We start from the raw sequence: 20,274 nt of genomic DNA on the forward strand, positions 1-20,274 counted from the left end.
GGTTGAGTTGCCATTCTGAGTCTGCACTAAGCCTGTTGGAACAAACTAATACGTCGGAGTAAGGGTGAATTCCGCAACAGTGGGGTTTCCCATGCAATACAGACAATGGAACACTTGCCCTTTCATCTCTTTCCTTTTCACCCTCAAGGGACCCACACAGTTCTTCAGGTGAAGCAGCTTGCATTTCTAACCTTGTCTCCAGTTGTCAGGATATGGTCCTGCAGAATTAAAGCAGATTGGGTGACCCCTTCACAAAGCACCTCTGCTCAGTATATAGGAGCAGTCCCGAGCTTCAGGTTGTCACTAATTTACCATCCTGTTCCCACATACCTAGATGCCAGCTTTCCTTTAAAATAATGGACTTCTCCTAATGGTCAAATGTATGTTTGCTTTGTTCTGCATTCCCAAAGTGAAATGCAAACTTCATGTGAGAATTCAATAGTTTACTAAGCAGAATTAAAAGTGTCACACATATTTTATACTTTTATATGCTAGCCAATAAAAGTGCTGTTAGCCACCTGCTACCAAGAATAATAGCAAGATTATAGCCCCCCATCTCCTTTTCCCCTGTGCCCCACCTGGACCCCCACCAATTTCTTCCCTATCCCTTCCCCTACATTTCTTCTGCTGGCTTCACGATTCGCAGCTCTTCAATCCTGCCTCACACTTTCTGGTTTTGTCGCTGACCTTTGCTCCAACCATCTGCTTATCAAACCGCCCCTCGCCTGTGACCTGCTGCATCTTGATCCACCTCTCCTCTCTTCCTGCTTTCTAAACAAGGGGCCTGAAAAAGGATACTGACCAAAAACATCGCTAATCCATATCTCCAGAGATGCTGCCTAACCCGCTGAGTTACTCTGACACTTTGTGCCCTTTTGTGTAGACCAGTATCTGCAGTTCCTTGCTTCTACACCATAGCAAGACATTTTACCATAGGTAGAGCTGAGTTTAGTAATCCTATGTAGGAGGGTTCACTGTAAAAATAAGGCTACTTGGTTTTCTGTTGGGCTAAAAGAAAACAAAGTTATTCAAACAGCTCTTTAGAGGGGTAATTTTATTTTTTGTATGAATAAGGATGATGTGGTGTAGATGACAAACTTATTTATGAATAAGTCAAGTCAAGTCAAGTTTATTTGTCACATACACATACGAGATGTGCAGTGAAATGAAAGTGGCAATGCTCGCGGACTTTTGTGCAAAAGACAAACAACCAAACAACCAAACAAACTATAAACACAATCATAACACACATATTCTTTTACATAATAAATAATGGAAGGAAAAACGTTCAGTAGAGTTAGTCCCTGGTGAGATAGGCGTTTACAGTCCAAATGGCCTCTGGGAAGAAACTCCTTCTCAACCTCTCTGTTCTCACCGCATGGCAACGGAGGCGTTTGCCTGACCGTAGCAGCTGGAACAGTCCATTGCAGGGGTGGAAGGGGTCTCTCATGATATTGTTGGCTCTGGAGTTGCACCTCCTGATGTATAGTTCCTGCAGGGGGGCAAGTGAAGTTCCCATAGTGCTCTCTGCAGAGCCTTCTTGTCCTTGGCGGAGCAATTCCCAAACCAGATGGTAATGTTCCCGGACAAGATGCTTTCCACCGTCGCTGCGTAGAAGCACTGGGGGATCCTCGGAGACACTCTGAATTTCCTCAATTGCCTGAGGTGGTAAAGGCGCTGCATTGCCTTACTCACAAGTGCTGAGGCGTGTGATGCCCATGTCATATCCTCGGAGATGTGGACTCCCAGATATTTAAAACAGTTCACCCTATCCACAGGATCCCCATTTATCCTCAATGGAGTGTACGTCCTCGGATGATGTGCCCTCCTAAAGTCCATGATCAGCTCCTTCATTTATTTGATGTTCAAGAGGAGGCTGTTCTCCTGGCACCAGAGTGCTAGATCAGCCACCTCCTCCCGGTAGGCCTTCTCGTCGTTGTCTGAGATCAGGCCCACCACCACAGTGTCATCAGCAAACTTAATTATTGAGTTGGAGCTGAACCTAGCCACACAGTCATGTGTGTACAGGGAGTACAATAGGGGGCTGAGGACGCAACCCTGGGGCGATCCTGTGCTCAGGGTGAGGGACTTTGATGTATTCCCTCCCATCTTGACTACCTGGGGCTTGGCGGTGAGAAAGCCCAGGCACACAGGGAGGTGTTGAGCCCCAATTCCATTAGCTTCCCGGCCAGTCTGGTCAATAAAGACATGGATGCATATGTTCAAGCCTTTTAGTTAGTGAGTGGTCAGTCCTGGAGAGCCTGCAGATAAACAAACACAATGACAAGTAAAAATAAGCTGCAGGACGATATAAACACTTTCCGAGATCCAGGGACAGCCTTTGGTGTTTGCTGGATGTCACAGAATGCAATAAAACACGAGTGTGATGATAATGCCATAACAGCAGGTATTCAGGATTGCACTTGTATAGGACACCGCTGTATTGACGACTAATGTAACAGAGCCCACTGAACCTTCTTTGTCAGTAGAGTCAGTTGTGTCTTAGTACATCACTAAGTCACAGCAGAACAATACCACTTTTGCTGGTATAGGCTTCAATGGAAGTAGGATTTAAAATGCAAAGGACTATTGGTGCATGGAATGACTGATGGCAAGATCACTTTTATCTGATTGGCTCAGTGCTGATCAGAGAATGTACCATGCCTCTGTTTATGCATGAAAATACAATACCCTGTACATTGAGGGAGAGAATGTGAAACATCTACTCCCACTTGCTACTTACAGTTATACATGATGCCTATATCAACTTTCTTAGTTACCTTCTCAAACAGGTTTGCAAAGTATGATCTTCCCTACACAAAACCATACTTACCCTGAGTCATTCCTTGCCTTTCCAAGTGAATATAAATCCTGTCCTTCCAAATCTTCTCCAACAACTTCATGTAAAGTTCACCAGCTTGTAGTTCCTTGGCTTATCTCTACTGCCCTTGATGAATAAGAGGAATCTTTACCTATTCTCCTGTCTCTGCTTCTTCACCTATGGCTAACAAAGATGTACAAAGCTCCATCAGAGCCCTCGCAATCTCTTCTCTTACTTCCCTTAACATCCTAGAATAGATCCTCTCAGGTCCTAGGGATTTTACTTCGTAGTCACGTGAGTGACTACGTGAAGAACCCCGCCAGGACGCATGCGTGTCATATTGCTACACACATTGCGAAACGTCAGACGCGGTGGAAGGACGTTCCCCCGCGGCGGCAGTTTAAAAGCCGCTAATTGCAGGTAAGCGTTTACTCTGCGGTCTTTTTTGTTCCCATTTCCAACTACACGTAGGAAAATGGAGAAAACAAAGAAGACAAGGGCTGCGACAAAGCTGGTTAGGGAGGACCAGTAGCGGGAAGCCAGTTGCGGGAAGCCAGCAACAGCAGCTAATGGCACTTGGATCACCCGTAGTGGGATCAGCTGTGCCCGATGTCGCCTCCGCACCGGCCAAATTCACGCGGCAGGGCGGCAAGGCTAGACACAAAACTAACAAGGTCGTGGACTCAGAGGAGTCCGACTTTGAGCCACCGCGGGCGGCCAGCGACCGAGAGCGCTGGACCCGAATGGAACGGTGTATGGAGCATTTGCTCCAACGTGACAGACTCCGGGATATAGAGTCGGGTCACTGTGGGCCCTATGGTGAACCCACAGCAGTACCTTTTCAAGGGTTGCACAGTGCTTCTACCTTATCGGAGGGGAGCACTGCGCGTCAGTGCTGGGCTGACCTGGAAGAGGGGGCCGCAGAAGAAACGACAAGTGTGCATGGGGTGCAGGAAAAAGAGAACTTACTGGACAAGGTGGCCAATTTTATCCAGCCGGAACAGACTGGACAAAATCTGGAGCCAAAGCTTGCTGCCAGTATAGACTGCATGTCTTTAAACCAATTACAAGAGCAGGCTGTACTGGACACCACAAGAAGACACCTGGCACCGGGCAATTGCATATCTCTGAACGTTCCAATAGTTAACAACTGTATATGGAAACACATTGGAACAGGAGTCAGGAGCATGGATGTAAAATTGCAAAAAGTACTGAAAGTACTGACCGCAGGGATAACAGCATTTGCCCGTACAGTGGACGACAGGGAAATGTTCCAGGATCAACAAGATGCACTGGCACTATTCTGCACCACCCAGCATGAAATAAATAACATCAGGAAAAGTGCCATTCAACCCACACTGAACCCAGAATTCGCGGGACTGTGCAAACCTGGGACCACAAAACCACCCATACTCTTGTTCAGAGGCAACCTATCGAAGCAGGTAAAAGAGCTTGATGAGGAAGCCAAAACCTTGGGGTTAATAAAAGGAACACCAACAAAAACCCACTACAGCCAAAGACAGCATCCCTACGCACCCACCAGCAGAACTGGTGAAAGCTCGAAGGCGCGGTATTTCAAACATGAGTCTTTTTTAGGCCATGGCCCAGGCCGGCCTTCTTGGAAGATGCGGGGAACCCTAACGCCAACCAAACCGAAAAACCAGGCACCAGCGCAACAACAGCGGAAAAACTACAAAATGAAGTAAACCTGCCACTGGTAACAATGGAGGTAGGTGGGTCTGGTTCCCTAAAAAATATGGAGAGCATGGAGGTTGGGGGGAGACTACACTTGTTTTTGAATGCATGGAGCATATTAACAACCGATACTTACATCTTAAGCAGTATGCAAGGATATACAATAGAGTTTATACACAAGTACAGCCCTCCAGTTCAACATATACCAAACCGAGTGTTCGTGCTCTCTGAAAAAGAAAAATCAGAGGCACAAGCTGAACTGGAGCGGCTCTACATAAAAGGTGTAATTGAGATAACACAACACGAACCATTAGAATTCGTGTCTAATATTTTTTCCAAAATCAAAAAAGATGGTGGTTGTCGCCTCATCATCGATCTAACAAAATTGAATACATTTGTACAATATATTCATTTAAAAATGGAAACCTTTGTTACTGCTAAACAATGAATTTCCAAAGGTTACTTCATGGCCAGCATCGATTTAAAAGATGCTTACTATACAGTGCCTATACGAGGTGACCACAGATGTTACTTAAAATTTAACTGGATGGGACCACGCTGGCAGTATAAAGCACTGCCAAATGGGCTATCATCAGCCCCCAGGCTGTTCACAAAAATTTTAAAACCAGCCCTAGCATTTCTACGGAAATGTAAACACATGGTTATGGCATATTTAGATTGCATACTCATTGTGGGCAAAACTTTGGAATTGGCCATACAGACTGTAACAGCCACAAAACAGCTATTTGAAAAACTAGGATTTATCATCCATCCAGTTAAATCTAAACTAACGCCGTCCACCACTATGGATTATTTGGGGTTCACCATTGACTCAGTTCACATGATGGTGACACTACCTAAGGGAAAGGCTAGAGATTTAATAGAGGCTTGCAATAACCTAATTGACATCAGAAAACCATCCATCAGATTGGTAGCAAAAGTAATTGGTAAAATAGTGGCTGCTTTCCCAGCCACACAATTTGGACCTCTACATTACCAAAACTTACAGAGAGCAAAAATACAAGCGCTCAAAATTAATGCAGGTCATTTTGACAGACCTATGAGACTACCAATCCAAGCCAAAACGGAACTAATATGGTGGATAGACAACATTTAGTTTTGTTCAAACCCAATCATTGTCAGTAACCCATCCATGGTACTACAATCTGATGCCAGTGCACTTGGGTGGGGAGCCACCAATACCATCACCAGCTGTGGAGGGAGTTGGACTGCACAGGAGGCATCTTTCTTACGCACACTGGGCATAAACTACTTGGAAATGTTGGGTGCATTCCATGGCCTAAAGTCATATTGTACTGGGTCATATCACCAGCATATTCGACTACGAATAGACAATACCACCGTGGTAGCATACATTAACCACATGGGTGGAAACAAATCGATATCATGTGACAATCTGGCTAACTCAATTTGGCAATGGTGCATCCAAAGAGATATTTGGATATAAGCCACTTACCTACCAGGGAGACTAAATTTAGTGGCAGACACCAGGTCACGCAAATGAATGAAAACACCAAATGGATGTTGAACAAAATAGTATTTGCTGATATTACAGCAAAATATGGAACACCAGATATCGATCTATTCGCATCCAAACTAAACAACCAGATACCAAACTATGTTTCATAGGAACCAGACCCTGGGGAAGCAGCGACAGATGCATTTTCGCTGCATTGGGGGAAATTGTTTATTTACGCATTCCCTCCTTTCTGCCTCATCTGTCGGGTATTAAGGAAAATACAACAAGACTCTGCGTCTGGTATTTTGGTAGTACCCTATTGGCCTACACAACCTTGGTTCCCAGTGGTACAAAACATGGTGTTGGAACCATGTATTACCATCCCGCATAGACCAGACTTATTGCTACATCCCGTAACAGGGGATAGCCACCCATGCCATAAATATTTGAACCTATTAATTTGTAGAGTTTAAAAACACCATTTCTACAACTGGGACTAACGGACCGAACAGCGAACATGATCTCGGCGGTCCAAAGACAATCGACTAAAAAACAGTATCTGGTCTACATCAGGAAGTGGGAAATGTACTGCCATAAAAACATCACCAACAGAAACATGAACATCCCGTCTGTTCTGGAATATCTGGCAGGCCTCCACTATGATGAGGGGCTCAGTTACAGTGCCATCAACAGCGCCAGATGTGCCCTGTCGACTTACCTATGGCAAGGGACAAAGCGTTACTCTGTAGGGACTCACCCACTGGTAACAAAGCTCATGAGGGGAATTTTTAATACTAATCCCCCAAAAACCAGGTACTCCCAAATTTGGGATGTAAGCATTGTCCTGAAGACGCTCAGAAACTGGTCTCCAGCATCAGCTCTGTCTCTACACAGACTGACTTTAAAAACAGTCATGTTAATGGCATTAGTCACGGCACAGAGGGTACAGTCTCTGCATAAACTCAGACTGGACAACATGACTTCCTCACCTGACAATATTACGTTCCACATCTATGAGCTAGTAAAGCAGAACAGACAGGGATCAGCAGGCCTCAATATACTATTTAGGTCATACCCTACAGATGACCGTCTCTGTCGAGTTAGACACCTGTCATTATACATAGAGAAAACTAAAATCCTAAGAGGCAATGAGAAGGGACTTCTGATCAGCCACAAGCAACCTCACAAAAGAGTGGCGGTCCAGACCATCTCAAGATGGCTGAAACAGGTGCTTACACATGCTGGGGTGGATACTAACATTTTTAAATCTCATTCCACCAGGGCTGCAGCAACATCGGCAGCAATACAATTGGATGTGCCCATGGACCAAGTCCTCGAAGCAGCAGGATGGTCAGGGGAGCGAACATTCTAAATATTTTACAATAAACCAGTAATGAAAACTGGAACATTTGCAGAAAAAATTTGAGGTTCTGTAAATTGATTCAAACCCATAAAAGGGTTACAATTTGTGTTAATAAATGTTATGATTTCAATATCGAATTCATGTCCGAATTATGTTAACACTATTCCTCCTACAGTCAAGGCAGACGTGATGCATGGACTCGTTTCCACGGCATGAAATCACAGAGCTTTAAAATCTTCACGTAGTCACTCACGTGACTCCGAAGTAAAATAGTAAGATTAAACGAGAACTTACCAGTTTGAAGTTTGATCTGTATTTTATGAGGAGTTACGATGAGGGATTACGTGCCCTCCGCTCCCACCCTTGATCATATACTTAACTGGTATCTCTTCTCTAATCTTACTATGTTTAGTCATTACAGTTGTCTGTGATTTCACACCACTGCTTTGAAGAATGACACGCATGCGTCCTGGCGGGGTTCTTCACGTAATCCCTCATCGTAACTCCTCATAAAATACAGATCAAACTTCAAACTAAGTTCTCGTTTAATCTTACTATTAATTACCAACTATCAGTGTGACCCTCCCGTACCTCATCAACCTACATATCATTTATCCTGGTGAATACCAATGAGAAGTATTCATTTAGATTCTTGGTTACATCCCCATAGATTACACCTTCTCGGCTTCAGACCTGTAGCTTCTTCAAGAAATTTGATTTCAGAACCTACCTATGAAGATCCTTGATTAGCCCTTTGCATAGTTTTAAAAGATTTTATGATTCTCCTTAAACCTATTTGCCAAGGTCACTTCATGCTCTCTTTTTGCCCTCCCAATTTCTCTCTTACGTTCTTTCCTACATCCCATTAAAGGATTCGTTCAGTACCACTTTCCTATACCTGACATCAAGTTATTTATTTTTCCTAAGCAACCCTTCAATATTCTTCATTAACTATTGTGTCCTGACATAACTTCTGTTACCACGTTTTCAAATACTTCCCACTTATTGCAAGTGGATTTCCCCTCTTACAGTGGCTCCCAATTTACTGCCACCAGATTATTTCTAAACTTTTGAAATCTGCCTTCTTCCAGTTTAGTGCCCTAACTCGAGGATCAACCTTAATTTTCTCCATGACCATCTTGAAGGTTACCAAATTATGATCACGGTTCACAAAGGATTTTTGCACACCCTTCTATCACGTGTCCTTGCTCCCTAAGATAAGGTCTTGTTTAAAAACCCCTCTCTATTTACTGCTTCATAGAGAACCTCTTAGATGGATTTTACAAATTCCACCCCAATGTCCCCTCCACTAAAGCAATTTCAGGAAAGTTAATATCCCCCTTTACTAAACTCCTATTTCTTTTGTACCCTTCTGCAATCTGCCAACATATCTCCTCTAATTCATGCTGATGATTGGGATGCCCACAGTGTAGTCTCTATCAAAGTGATTGCGTCTTTCTTGTTCCTAAATTCAATCCATCTAGTCTCATTGACTGAACACTCTGGGATATCCTCCCTGAGTACTACCTTAAGACTCTCGTGATCAGCCATTGCCTCTCTCTTTTAGAACCCCCTCCCCCACGAGGGATCCTGATACATCGGACATTGTGAGTCATGCCCTTCCCTCAGACACATTTCTGTGATTGTAAGATATCATAGTCTCATGCGCTGATCCACATTCTCAGCATATCTGCCTTAACTGTGAGGCTCCTTGCATTAAAGGAAATATTTAACCCTGTCTAGCCCTCTCAAGCTTCCCTTCCTGTCCTTGTCTTCTCCATAGACTGTTTTATTCTATTTTCTGCATATAATTCAGCCTACCCACCTGCTGCACTGTTATTCTGGGTGCCATAAGAAATAACGACACAATACGATGCAACTTTATTAACAAATAAGGACCGAATTAAGCCATTCAGCCCATCGAGTCTGCTCTGCTGATCATGGTTGATTATTTTTATCTTTCAACCCCATGCTCCTGAATTCTCCCTATAGCCTTTGACTTCCTTACTAATCAAAAACCTATCAATCTCCACTTTAAAAATACTCAATGACTTGGCCTCCACAGCTGTCTGTGGCAATAAATTCCACAGTCACTACCTTCTGGCTGAAGAAATTCCTCCTCAATTCCAATCTATAGGTGCATCCCTTTAATCTGAGGCTGTGCCCTCTAGTCCTAGACTCACCCCCCTACTGGAAACATTATTTCCACATCCACTCTATCTAGCACCACCCACCCCCCCCCCCCCCCCCCCCCCCCCCCTCATCAAACCCTATGCACTTTGACCTCAACCACAACTTGTTGTCTCAGAATTAGCTGTTCTCAAAAAGACCACTCCAATCTTATGAATGATCCTGTATTTTATTGGTAAGTTCATGACATGATCAAAGCTGCATGTGTCTTCTATGAGGGTGAATTCAAGGTGACATCTGAATAACGTGACTGGGGGCAATTTTCAGTTCATTCTGGTTGGATAAAGTAAGAGGAGTGGATGAGGATTATTTATTCATTATCAATTATGATGTCCATGTCTGTGCTGCAAAGGATAGTTCAAAGGAAAATAGGCCACATATTATTAACACATCGATATACTTTCAGAACCAGTTCCAGATTAAATACTACTTTGAATAATTCACACTGATATTATACTGTAGATCACACAGTGTCTTCGCCAGAATATTATTATGTTAAATACTCAGTTCAATTGAATATTTTAACAAATTGAAGCTAGCAGCATATAATTAAATGATTTTCTGTCCCAATTTCAATCAGATTTTGCTAAGCAAATCAGTCCTGCATGCTTACCAATTGTATTTCTTAATTACCAATTGCATCACAATGTATGTAAATGTACATTGAGCATGTAAACAGCTTATAAAGGATCATTGCTTGAAAAATAATGAAAAAGAAAATCCATCTCCTATGAATATAAATTTCACTTTCTGATTAGAATAAAAATGTCAGATTACATATTATTTGGTAACTTTCTGGCACCATCTGTTCCCAGTGATATACATTACAATGTATTGCATTGGAAGAGGCATGTCTGTTGTTACATGAAGAATAATTGACATCTACCCTCATCAATGATAGGACAAGATTTTGTTAGGTGACGTTGGTTGAAGAAATTTCAACTGTATATTATAAAATCAGCCTAAGAAGTAAAGTCTTTGACAGTCACCTGTGTGGAAAGATCATGATTTTGATTTAACAGCTTATTTGAAGTCCTTAAGTAATGCTGACCTCGCATTGCAGTAAGGGTTTGACCCTAGGTAACACTCTTGGAATGAAATTTTTATTGTAGTACTTCTAACCAAGTCAGGCAGACCTGTCCTATCTCAGTGACCTATAGTTACTTTAAATAGATTGTTTTAAATTTTACTGTTAGTAATTTCCATTCTGCAAGAGACTTTGTGCAAATTTTCCTGGCAACTGCTTGTAAACCAGCTGAGATGCAAATTCAGAATTGCTGACTGAATTTGGATATGACAAGAGTCTGAAAATACACAGTATGATATGCATTACCAAATGCAGAGCCCTGCACAGTTGAACTAACAAGTCAATGAATTTGCTGGAAATGTGACGAGTCCGGATTCAATGCGTTTCATGCAAGTACTGTGTATGTGTCAGAGGAGAGGCAAGGAGGAATACAAGAAAAAAGTGATTAGGTATAAAACAGGTTAAAATCACAACATTAATGATGTGCAAATAAAAGGGGATGATAGTAGAAGTAAGAAATTAAAGATTGGCTCAAAAGAGGTCTTGATCATTAACAAATGGTTTATCTATTTTTGTCCAATTTTGATTAAAGGTTATCAACCTGAATGTTAACTGTGTTTTTCTCTCTCTGCAGATGTTGACTGACTGTGATGTTTTTAGCATTGTCAACTTTTTTCCGATTGCCAACACTTTTGCTTGGCTTTTATTTTGGCTTGCCATACCTCATTCCATTACACTGTGTCATGATAGCTTAAATCTTAGCAATCTTCAGCTACTCAACCACACCATTTCATTTATTCACTTAAGAATCTACACAACATGTTATACATTGCTGCAAAATGATTGGAGCTTCTACACAACGCTTGGAAAGTGAATATGAGGTGGAATGTAGTGGTCTACTTTAGTAGGGAGTCAAAGAGAGTCAAAAATGCTGGAGTAACTCAGCGGGACAGGCAGCATCTCTGGAGAGAAGAAATGGGTGACGTTTCGGGTTGAGAAGGGACTCTTGTGTTTCATGCTGGTTTCATATGAACATCTGACTCCAGATTATAGCTCCATTTAGATTGTGAGGTGCAGGAATAGTGTATACTACATCTTTGTTTTGTAGATATTACAATTAGAGTAAAATTGTGATTCAAACAGTAGTGCATGTAAGTGTCTGCTCAGCACGCCTGATTTGTGTTGCTCAGTAGTTTCACTAAAGTAGCATTGCTGCCATCTCAGAAAGTCAACTTATTGTTGCCGCAAAATATGGACACAAAGTGGTGGGTCAGGTAGCAACACTTGAGAAAAAGGATGGGATAATTTGCAGACCCTTCTTCAGACTCCAGATTCTGGTCCGACCCACAACGTCACCAATCCTTTTTATCCAGGGATGCTGCCTGGCCAGCTGAGTTACTATAACACTTTGATATAAACCAACATCTGCAGTTCTTTGTTTCTACATTCTTGTTGCTGCAATTATTTAGTCACCAAACAATGCTACTTGTTTAAATGGAAAACAGAAAGTCAGGGTTGAACTTAATCAGTATAAATTTCACTTATCGTTTCAAGCTTTAAATCTGGCCAATTTCAACATCAAGCATTAAACTTCACCTGCCGAATATAAGCTTTGAAAAAAGTATATTTGCACCTTTATGTATGTAAGTAACCCCTGCATTCCCTCTCTCTCCATCCCTCCCCCACCCAAGTCGTGCCAGCTTCTGGTTCTCACCTAGCAAACAGCTAACAATTGTCTGCTCCCTTTATCATCGTTACTTTTTTGCATATCTTCCATTCATTTGTTTTTTATCACTCTACATCTCCGTCTATATCTCTCGTTTCCCTTTCTCCTGACCGAAGAAGGGTCTGGACCCGAAACGTCGCCCATTCCTTCTCTCCTGCCGGTCCCGCTGCCGGTCCCGCTGAGTTACTCCAGCATTTTGTGTCTATCTTCTGGTTTTAACCAGCATATGCAGTTCCTTCCTACACATACGTACACCAAGTCCTGCCTGTGGCATCCGCTCTCTCTCTCCTATAGGTGTCACCTTCGAGTCAATGGACTCCAGTTGCAAAAAAAAAACTATTTACAGTCGGTCTTGCAGTGCTCCTCTGCCATATATATATATATTACCCTAGTTGGTCAATCCATTCATACTGAGCAATGTAACATTAGAAATTAAAAACGTATAGACAGTAGGAATGGTTATTTAGTAAAAATAGTAAAACCGGAAAAAGAAAAAGATCTAATATTCCTGGGATGTCAGGACTTTCATATGAAGAAAGACTGGATAGACTCGGTTTGTACTCGCTAGAATTTAGAAGATTGAGGGGGGATCTTATAGAAACTTACAAAATTCTTAAGGGGTTGGACAGGCAGGAAGATTGTTCCCGATGTTGGGGAAGTCCAGAACAAGGGGTCACAGTTTAAGGATAAGGGGGAAATCTTTTAGGACCGAGATGAGGAAAACTTTTTTCACACAGAGTGGTGAATCTCTGGAATTCTCTCCCGCAGAAGGTAGTTGAGGCCAGTTCATTGGCTATATTTAAGAGGGAGTTAGATGTGGCCCTTGCGGCTAAAGGGATCAGGGGGTATGGAGAGAAGGCAGGTACAGGATACTGAGTTGGATGATCAGCCATGATCATATTGAATGGCGGTGCAGGCTCGAAGGGCCGAATGGCCTACTCCTACACCAATTTTCTATGTTTCTATGTAATATGTCCTGGCTAATTGGAAGAAAGTTTAAAGTTCCTACCTTGAGCTTTTTTCTTCATTTTTTTCTTATCTTTTCCACGACGACTGTCTTCTCGTTATATTCAGATGCAGTCAAAATAGAAACTATTCAATAAGCAATTATTATTTCCTGCTGAATATTTTAAAGTTGAAGTTTTTCAATATAGTCTGAGTGATTGGATGAGAAATAAGTGAACACGGCGCAATGGGGATGTGCTCTACAGGAAACAAACTGCTAAAATTTAAATGATTTATATATTTTATTTATACACGAATAACAGCCAACATTGATTCCAAATAATAAATATCCAAAATGTCTAATTTCTCACTAATTAGGATTCATATGAAGAAAACAAAATAGCTTTATGTTTTGCCTTCACCTTGTGCGAAAATATATCGACCACGACATCAAGTAAACATTGAACGGCCCCATGCCTATTCAGAGCTGAAATAACGAGCTGTATTGCACATATACCCACGAATATCCGCTCCAAGCGGTGATGTACAAGTAAATCCCAATACCTTAACGCAGGAACGAAACAAAGCCACAAGAAACCAAGACCGGGTTGAATAATGTTGTGACTAACAACAGCGGAAAGTTAACCATTTGGCCATGAGAAGTTCCAGAGATTTCAGGTGAGTTCTGGTGACAGCAAGCTGTCGATGCTTGGGTCGGGGGAGACCACAGGCTGGAATTCAGTGACACGCGAAACAATTAAGAAATGAAGCTACGCATTGCCTAGCAATGCAGACCTATCTTCATTGAACGCAAAACGAAAGGAGTTTGAAGTTGAATGTGCGACGTTACAACACAGAACGAAAGATCACCACAGTCCACACACTGGCAACCAACACTGACGCACAGATGCACAAACAAATGGACACGCCGACACATGAACGCGCGCGTTTGCTTCGCGTTTTGTGTGAAAATTCATGGATAAATAAATGGGGTTCCCTATTTTTATCCTTAATTGTACACAGGAGGTCCATCAAACGACGATACATCTAGACACTGGATTTCACACTGGGGCAGGTTCATCCCGCGAACACGATTCGCACGTAAATCACTCCCGCCTCCTTTCCCACAGATACATAGAACTGGTCGGTGAACATCACAGACCCGGGCGATGCTCCATCACAGTTAACACGTTTACCTCCGCGATTCCCCGGAACCTTGCTCAACGCGCGCGATACAAGTATTGCACTCTTTTCCTTCTCCTTAATTTAACCATTGTAAGTTCTGTCATATTGCTCGCAGCTCACAAACAGTGTACCCGATTACCGTTCACAAAAGTGAGCACTGCGAATAATAACGCTCAAGTGATTGATAGGTGCGATGCTGGTTGTAAACGTTTAGATATTCACTGTTAATGCTCATACACATCCATCTCTCATCTTCTTTCATGAACCGGTTATATCTCCTGTAGGTATTGCCACAGTGCATGGTATTGGTTTTTTTCCCCCAGCACAATAATGAGGTAGGTGAATGCATGAAAAAAGTACAGCGGAATATGGTCAGGACACACGTGTTGCTTCCAAAGTTACCATGTCCCACTGTCTGCCCGGTTGACTTTTTTTCATGAAGCATTGCGCTTTATATGACCGAATCCAACAGTTTTCGGTCATTCCCGTTAGCGTTGGGGCTGCCATTCGGTGGCGTGCCAGTGACCGACGCGGTGCCTTCGAAGCTGCAGTGCACAGGACACCCGTTCTCGGCTCGCTCTTCGCTTTGCAGCGCGATGGCACAGCCGTGCTGTGTGGGGGGCAGGCTGCTCCGGCAGCCCCACAGCACCGTCCTGAAGGCGTGCCTGAAGTCCGAGCTGCGGCAGTAAATCATCGGGTTGAAGGCAGAGTTGGAGTAGCCAACCCAGTTCAGGAAAGTGAAGACCGGGCTGGAAATGCTGTCCTTGAAGATAACGTTGACGATGTTTACGACGAAGAATGGCAGCCAGCAAAGGGTGAAAATGCCCATTATAATCCCCAGTGTTTTCAGCGCTTTGTGCTCTTTCAGGTTGAGGAATCGAGAAGTCCTTTTCTGCCCCGATTTGGCCACCTTCCCGTTGGGAGCCGGGGCAAGGTTCAAGTTGTTGTTGTGATAGTGAAAGCGGCCCTGGCATTTGTTGATCTTCTTCAGTTGCTGCCTGGCCTCCTGAAATACCCTGGCGTAGAGGAAGACCATGACAAGCAAAGGGAAGTAAAATGAGACGATGGAGGAGGTGATGGCGAATTCTTTGTTGATGAGGAACTCGCAGCACTTGGGGTCCTCGTAGCACTTGAGGGACTGTGCGTCGTCCAGCCGCCACCAGCCCATGTAGATGGGCAGGAAGGAGGTGAGGGCGGCCACGACCCAGACCACCAGCACCGCCAGCCGCGCCTTGCACTTGGTCAGCAGCACTTGGTAGCGGAAAGGCGACGTTATGGCCAGGTAGCGATCCAAGGCGATCACGCACAGAGTGCCGATGCTCGCCGTCACGCAGAGCACATCCAGAGAAGTCCAAAAGTCGCACCAGAAGTTTGCAAAGTACCACACTCCTGTGATGTTGCGAACGCCCCCGAAGGGAACGACCACCAGTCCCATCACCAGGTCCGCGCAAGCCAGGGACGTGATAAAATAATTGGTGACGGTCTGCAGTCGCTGAAACCTGGCGATCGCCGTGATCACCAGGATATTTCCAAAGACTATCACCACCACAATCACTGACATAACGATGCTTACTATAATCTTCAAGCTTGGACTCAGTTCTTTCCTCGACGGAGCGCTCTCGGTCCCCGGCGCTGCGCTAGCGTTGAGCACTTCTGCTGTCAGTGGGTAATATGTACTTTCCTCCAATCCAGTGACCTGTGATCCCATCTTAATGGTGAGCGAAACTAGACACAAACGGGCAGAAGCTACTCAATGTCCCGTATACACTTATTCACGTCTGTTGCCGCCTGCACACCGTCATCTGTCTCTCTTGCACATATCTTGAGACGTGGTCAGGGAAACGGATTGAAAGCTCTGCTTTCTGCACTTATAGCCGCACGGGGGACGTCATGTTCTTTCACAACCAATCACAACGTATGTGTAGCGTCAAACGCCAAAGTCTCTTCGCAGATATTCCATGTCAGGAAAGTATTTACTAGCAAGTGTTCGAAGGGGTGAGAATATCCCTGTCATTTCTAGCTCTCTATCCACAGCTCTCTGCAACCACACAGTCTAGATTCAACAAGTTAGATTCAAGGCAAGACTATATTGTAGCATTCACCATCGGATCCTTTCAATTTTGCAAATTACACCCTTTTACTAACAAACATTCCTTTCAGAAACTGCCCCCTCCCCCCCACCCCCCCAAAAAAACAAAAAGCATAATTCTCATCGTTTATACTGCGCTTGATGGAAACACAGTAAGTTTACACATACCTAAAGTTGGCGCAGTCAGGTACTTTTCTCTGAAGTTCGCTCCGGCTGTTGAACGTTTTCAGTACCTGGAGGTTACTCGGGTTAGTGGTATGATTTTATTTTCGGTCGCTACTCTCGCTTCAGTCGGGGTGTTTAAAAAAAAAATTCCCTGCAAATTTCCCATTCCAAAAGGTCGAGAGCTTGCTTGGATTAGCATTGGAGAGCGAGCCAGGGAAAGTGATGGGTGGCTGACCTCTCTCTCTGGCGAGTCACGCGGTGCACTGTCCAGCGGTATTGCCACAGGAAGGTCATATTCCATTAAGGCGGCGTTCATCAGATCAAACAACGGAGGCAAACAACAAAAGGCCGTGAAGTGGTCAGTGTCGACACACCGGGCTTCGGTCAACTATCCAAAGTTTAATGTCAGCTTTGTCAATCTTACAAATGCAATCACAATTTTAAATCGCCATAATTATTCCTGCAGAAAGTGATGTGCTCCCAAAAATAAATACAAATTATTTTCACAAAGGTTGATGACACAACACATCATTTGCATACTTAAACATTGTGTTTCTTGTGACCAACGCTTTCGGGCGCTTTACCGGATAATATAGATCCGATTGCTATCTGCTATTCGGACAATTATATTAGTTCGATACATTTCCTGCATTGATGACGTTTAGCTAATACAGTTACTACAAACACTGGATTGCCCGGTTTCTCACCTCATGTTTTGATTTGCAAGAAGCGAATCGGACAATTACTTATAGTCACAGAAGCATACAACATGGAAACATGCCCTTCGACCCACCGAGTCCACGCTTCCCATCAGCTACACATTTACATCAATTCTACGTTATTTCCAATGTTATTTCCCCACTTTCAACCCCCCACCCCGACTTTACAATGCATTTACACATCAGGGTCAATTTATTGTAGCCAGTTAACCTACCAACCTCCACTTCTTTAGGGTGTGGGAGGAAGACGGAGTACCCGGAGGAAACCCATGCACTCACAGTGGGAATATGCAAACTCCACACAGACAATACCCGAGGTCAGGATTGAACCTGCACTCTCTTGCGCACTGCTAGCTGCTTCACTGCGCTGGCCGCAGTTCGCAGCCCACATGCACAAAGAGGCCGAGTTTTAAAATATATTTTCTCTGAGGTTGTGCGTACGTCATGTTCGTTGATAAACATATTCCCAATGTGAGTCGATCCTGTGACACTTTTATGAGAAATGCGACGGTCAATAACTAATTTTAAAACGAGATCACTCATCGTTTGAAGGGGCATGGTGCACATTTTTAAAAATAGCACGGGTCCAAATATTCCTGTCAATTTGTCTGAATTTGTAACTTTACCACCTCTGAGTCAGAATGCTTTGGACCTGAAACGTGGTTCACGATATCAAATGTCATCAGGGACATATATGACTGACCCCGTACTGAGGGAGGCGGGAGATGCATCATTAGGATGGCAGGATAAACTGCGGTCTGTTTGGTTTCTATGTTTGTTGCATTATCTGGAGACGGGCAGGTGACCCGGTCCACATTACTCTCCCTTACACTAGGATAAATATATTAACTAAGCAGTCATCTTATTGCTTATTTAGCATCAATCTGGGCGCTATAAATCAATCCATTGCAACTGAAAGGGTTCAGGGTTTCTACGAGCGTGAACTCTCTTAAATAAACTAATCACAATATTTTATGTGGTTGATATATCGCTTTCTATACTAATCCATCCAAATTCTGCAGTTGCAAAATTCCATTCGTTTTATTCCTGGTAGGTGTCGACATTCTCTTTCCCGTATGTTAATCATCAGGAGAACAAACAAAATCAGTCCATACATTGCACTTTTTTGCTAGTTTCAATCTATGTTGTTGTGTATTATTAGTAATCTAATTTAATATTCAGAAATGAATCTGCCCATACAATTTACGGTTCTGCATTCCCACCTTATGCCAGGCATCTCATTTCAAAACAGATGTCAGAATTATACCAATAATTAATCATTTTGACGGCAGAGAAAATCAGGTAGTGGGGAGGATTCCAGGAAAGAATAATTGTATTTTTTAAATCATAATCTAGAAACAATAGTTTTTTTTTAAACCAGGCACCTTGGTCGTATGGGCAAGCTGGGCCGATGGGCCTGTTTCCAAGGCATTCGGCGTCCATTGTAATGAGCAAGTAACATTGCAATGTGTCACACGCGTTCTCTTTCGATTGACAAAGGAATCAATAGCTGATGTGTGATTAAATCAAACATTAACTAATAAGACTCGTAGGGATAAACCCCAGGATTCAGGTGATGTCATATAAGGAGCGTCAGTAAAAAAAAAAACAGAGCACATTCACAGCATTGCTAGTTGGTATTTTAACACCACCTCACCCTTCCTCGTCTCACAACCGTTCTCGTAAACTTCAGTTGATTCGAAAGATGGATGTCCCCTCCACAATTAAACCCTGAATATATTACAGGCCACACTACAGGACATTTTGACCAAATTGTGAAGGGAAGATATAAAATGCATTTTAGAATTAGTACGTCTTATCATGATGACAATTACATGAATGGTCCAATGTCATATTGCATCTGCAAAATCCAATCCCACTGTTTCAAGTGTAGGTAGGGAGGAACTGGTAATGCTGGTTTAAACCGAAGACAGACACACAAAGCTGGAGTAACTCAGCGGGTCAGGCAGGTGGGTCAGCAAATAATTCATTTTCTCCAGAGATGCTGTCTGACCCGTTGAGTTACTCCACCTTTTTGTGTTTGCCCACTGCTTTAAGACTGTAAAAACAACGGTTTGAACACACCGTGTTAATCTTCACAATTCTGTGGCATAGGACTGTTCCTTTTATTGGCAATATACTTTACTGGCTGTATTAATTCCAGTGATGTAAAAAAACTACAGATGCTGGAATCTGAAGCAACAAATACACTACTGGAAGAACTCAGGGGTCAGGCAGCATCCGTGGAAGCAAAGGGAAAGGCGACACTTCCTGCATCAGGAATGCACGCATGGTGTCGACCGAGATCACCAGCCATCCTTTTACACCCACAGATGCTGCTTGATCCACACAGTTCTTCAAGCAGTTTGTTTCGTGTGTTTATTCCAGTTTACCGTAAGCAAAAGGAGCTTGCGAAAGGGATGTTCCTTTTACGCTATATTTTCAGTGTATGTTTCTTATGGAGGCAGCATTTAACTCTGGAGAATTAACAATTCGCAAAGTCTTTAGTTCATAATCCGTCAAATTCATGGAATCGGAAATAATGAAATTACGATCACAAAATAACAACATGCTGGTTAAAATCCACGGGCATATCGTGTTTAAGAAGAGTGCAGACATTTCTAGCGTAGCCGCCAGACGTCGTAAATTTGCTTAATACGGTTATCTCCCGCAGCACGCATGCACCCAACGATTGATGATGGATATGAACCAAATCCACCGATTCGTCAATAATGAATTACTGTAGCTTACTCGAGCTGATTCGCCGAAGGAGCAGAACTGCTGTGAGTTATTTATAGATTAATTAGTGGTTATTTATATGGCAAGCATAACTGACTGACGCCTGCGAAGTAACCGATGACACTTTTGA

At 43.2% G+C, this 20,274-nt stretch overlaps 1 protein-coding gene across 2 annotated transcripts; it reads right to left on the reverse strand.

Annotated features, from left to right (window-relative positions):
* Window positions 1-640: 640 nt before the first annotated feature.
* Window positions 641-16,863, reverse strand: LOC129701665 (beta-2 adrenergic receptor-like). 2 transcript variants are annotated; one of them, XR_008724245.1, is made up of 2 exons: window positions 16,690-16,863; window positions 641-2,261 (listed from the first exon to the last, which is right to left on the reverse strand). XR_008724245.1 is itself a non-coding variant. In XM_055643002.1 (2 exons), exon 1 carries the CDS (start codon window positions 16,138-16,140, stop codon window positions 14,884-14,886), a length of 1,257 nt encoding a protein of 418 aa, XP_055498977.1. In that variant the 5' UTR covers window positions 16,141-16,585; the 3' UTR covers window positions 641-2,261; window positions 13,312-14,883. The 2 variants fall into 2 exon arrangements, 1 of the variants encoding a protein (XP_055498977.1); XM_055643002.1 differs by lacking the exon at window positions 16,690-16,863 and adding an exon at window positions 13,312-16,585.
* Between the last annotated feature and the right edge of the window lie 3,411 nt (window positions 16,864-20,274).

Source organism: Leucoraja erinacea, chromosome 11 (assembly GCF_028641065.1).
Source record: "Leucoraja erinacea ecotype New England chromosome 11, Leri_hhj_1, whole genome shotgun sequence".
Taxonomy (NCBI): Eukaryota; Metazoa; Chordata; class Chondrichthyes; order Rajiformes; family Rajidae; genus Leucoraja; species Leucoraja erinaceus.

Excerpts from the sequence above, each read along its gene's own strand:
- LOC129701665 (XM_055643002.1), bottom strand. The coding sequence starts at position 16,140 with ATGGGATCACAGGTCACTGGATTGGAGGAAAGTACATATTACCCACTG.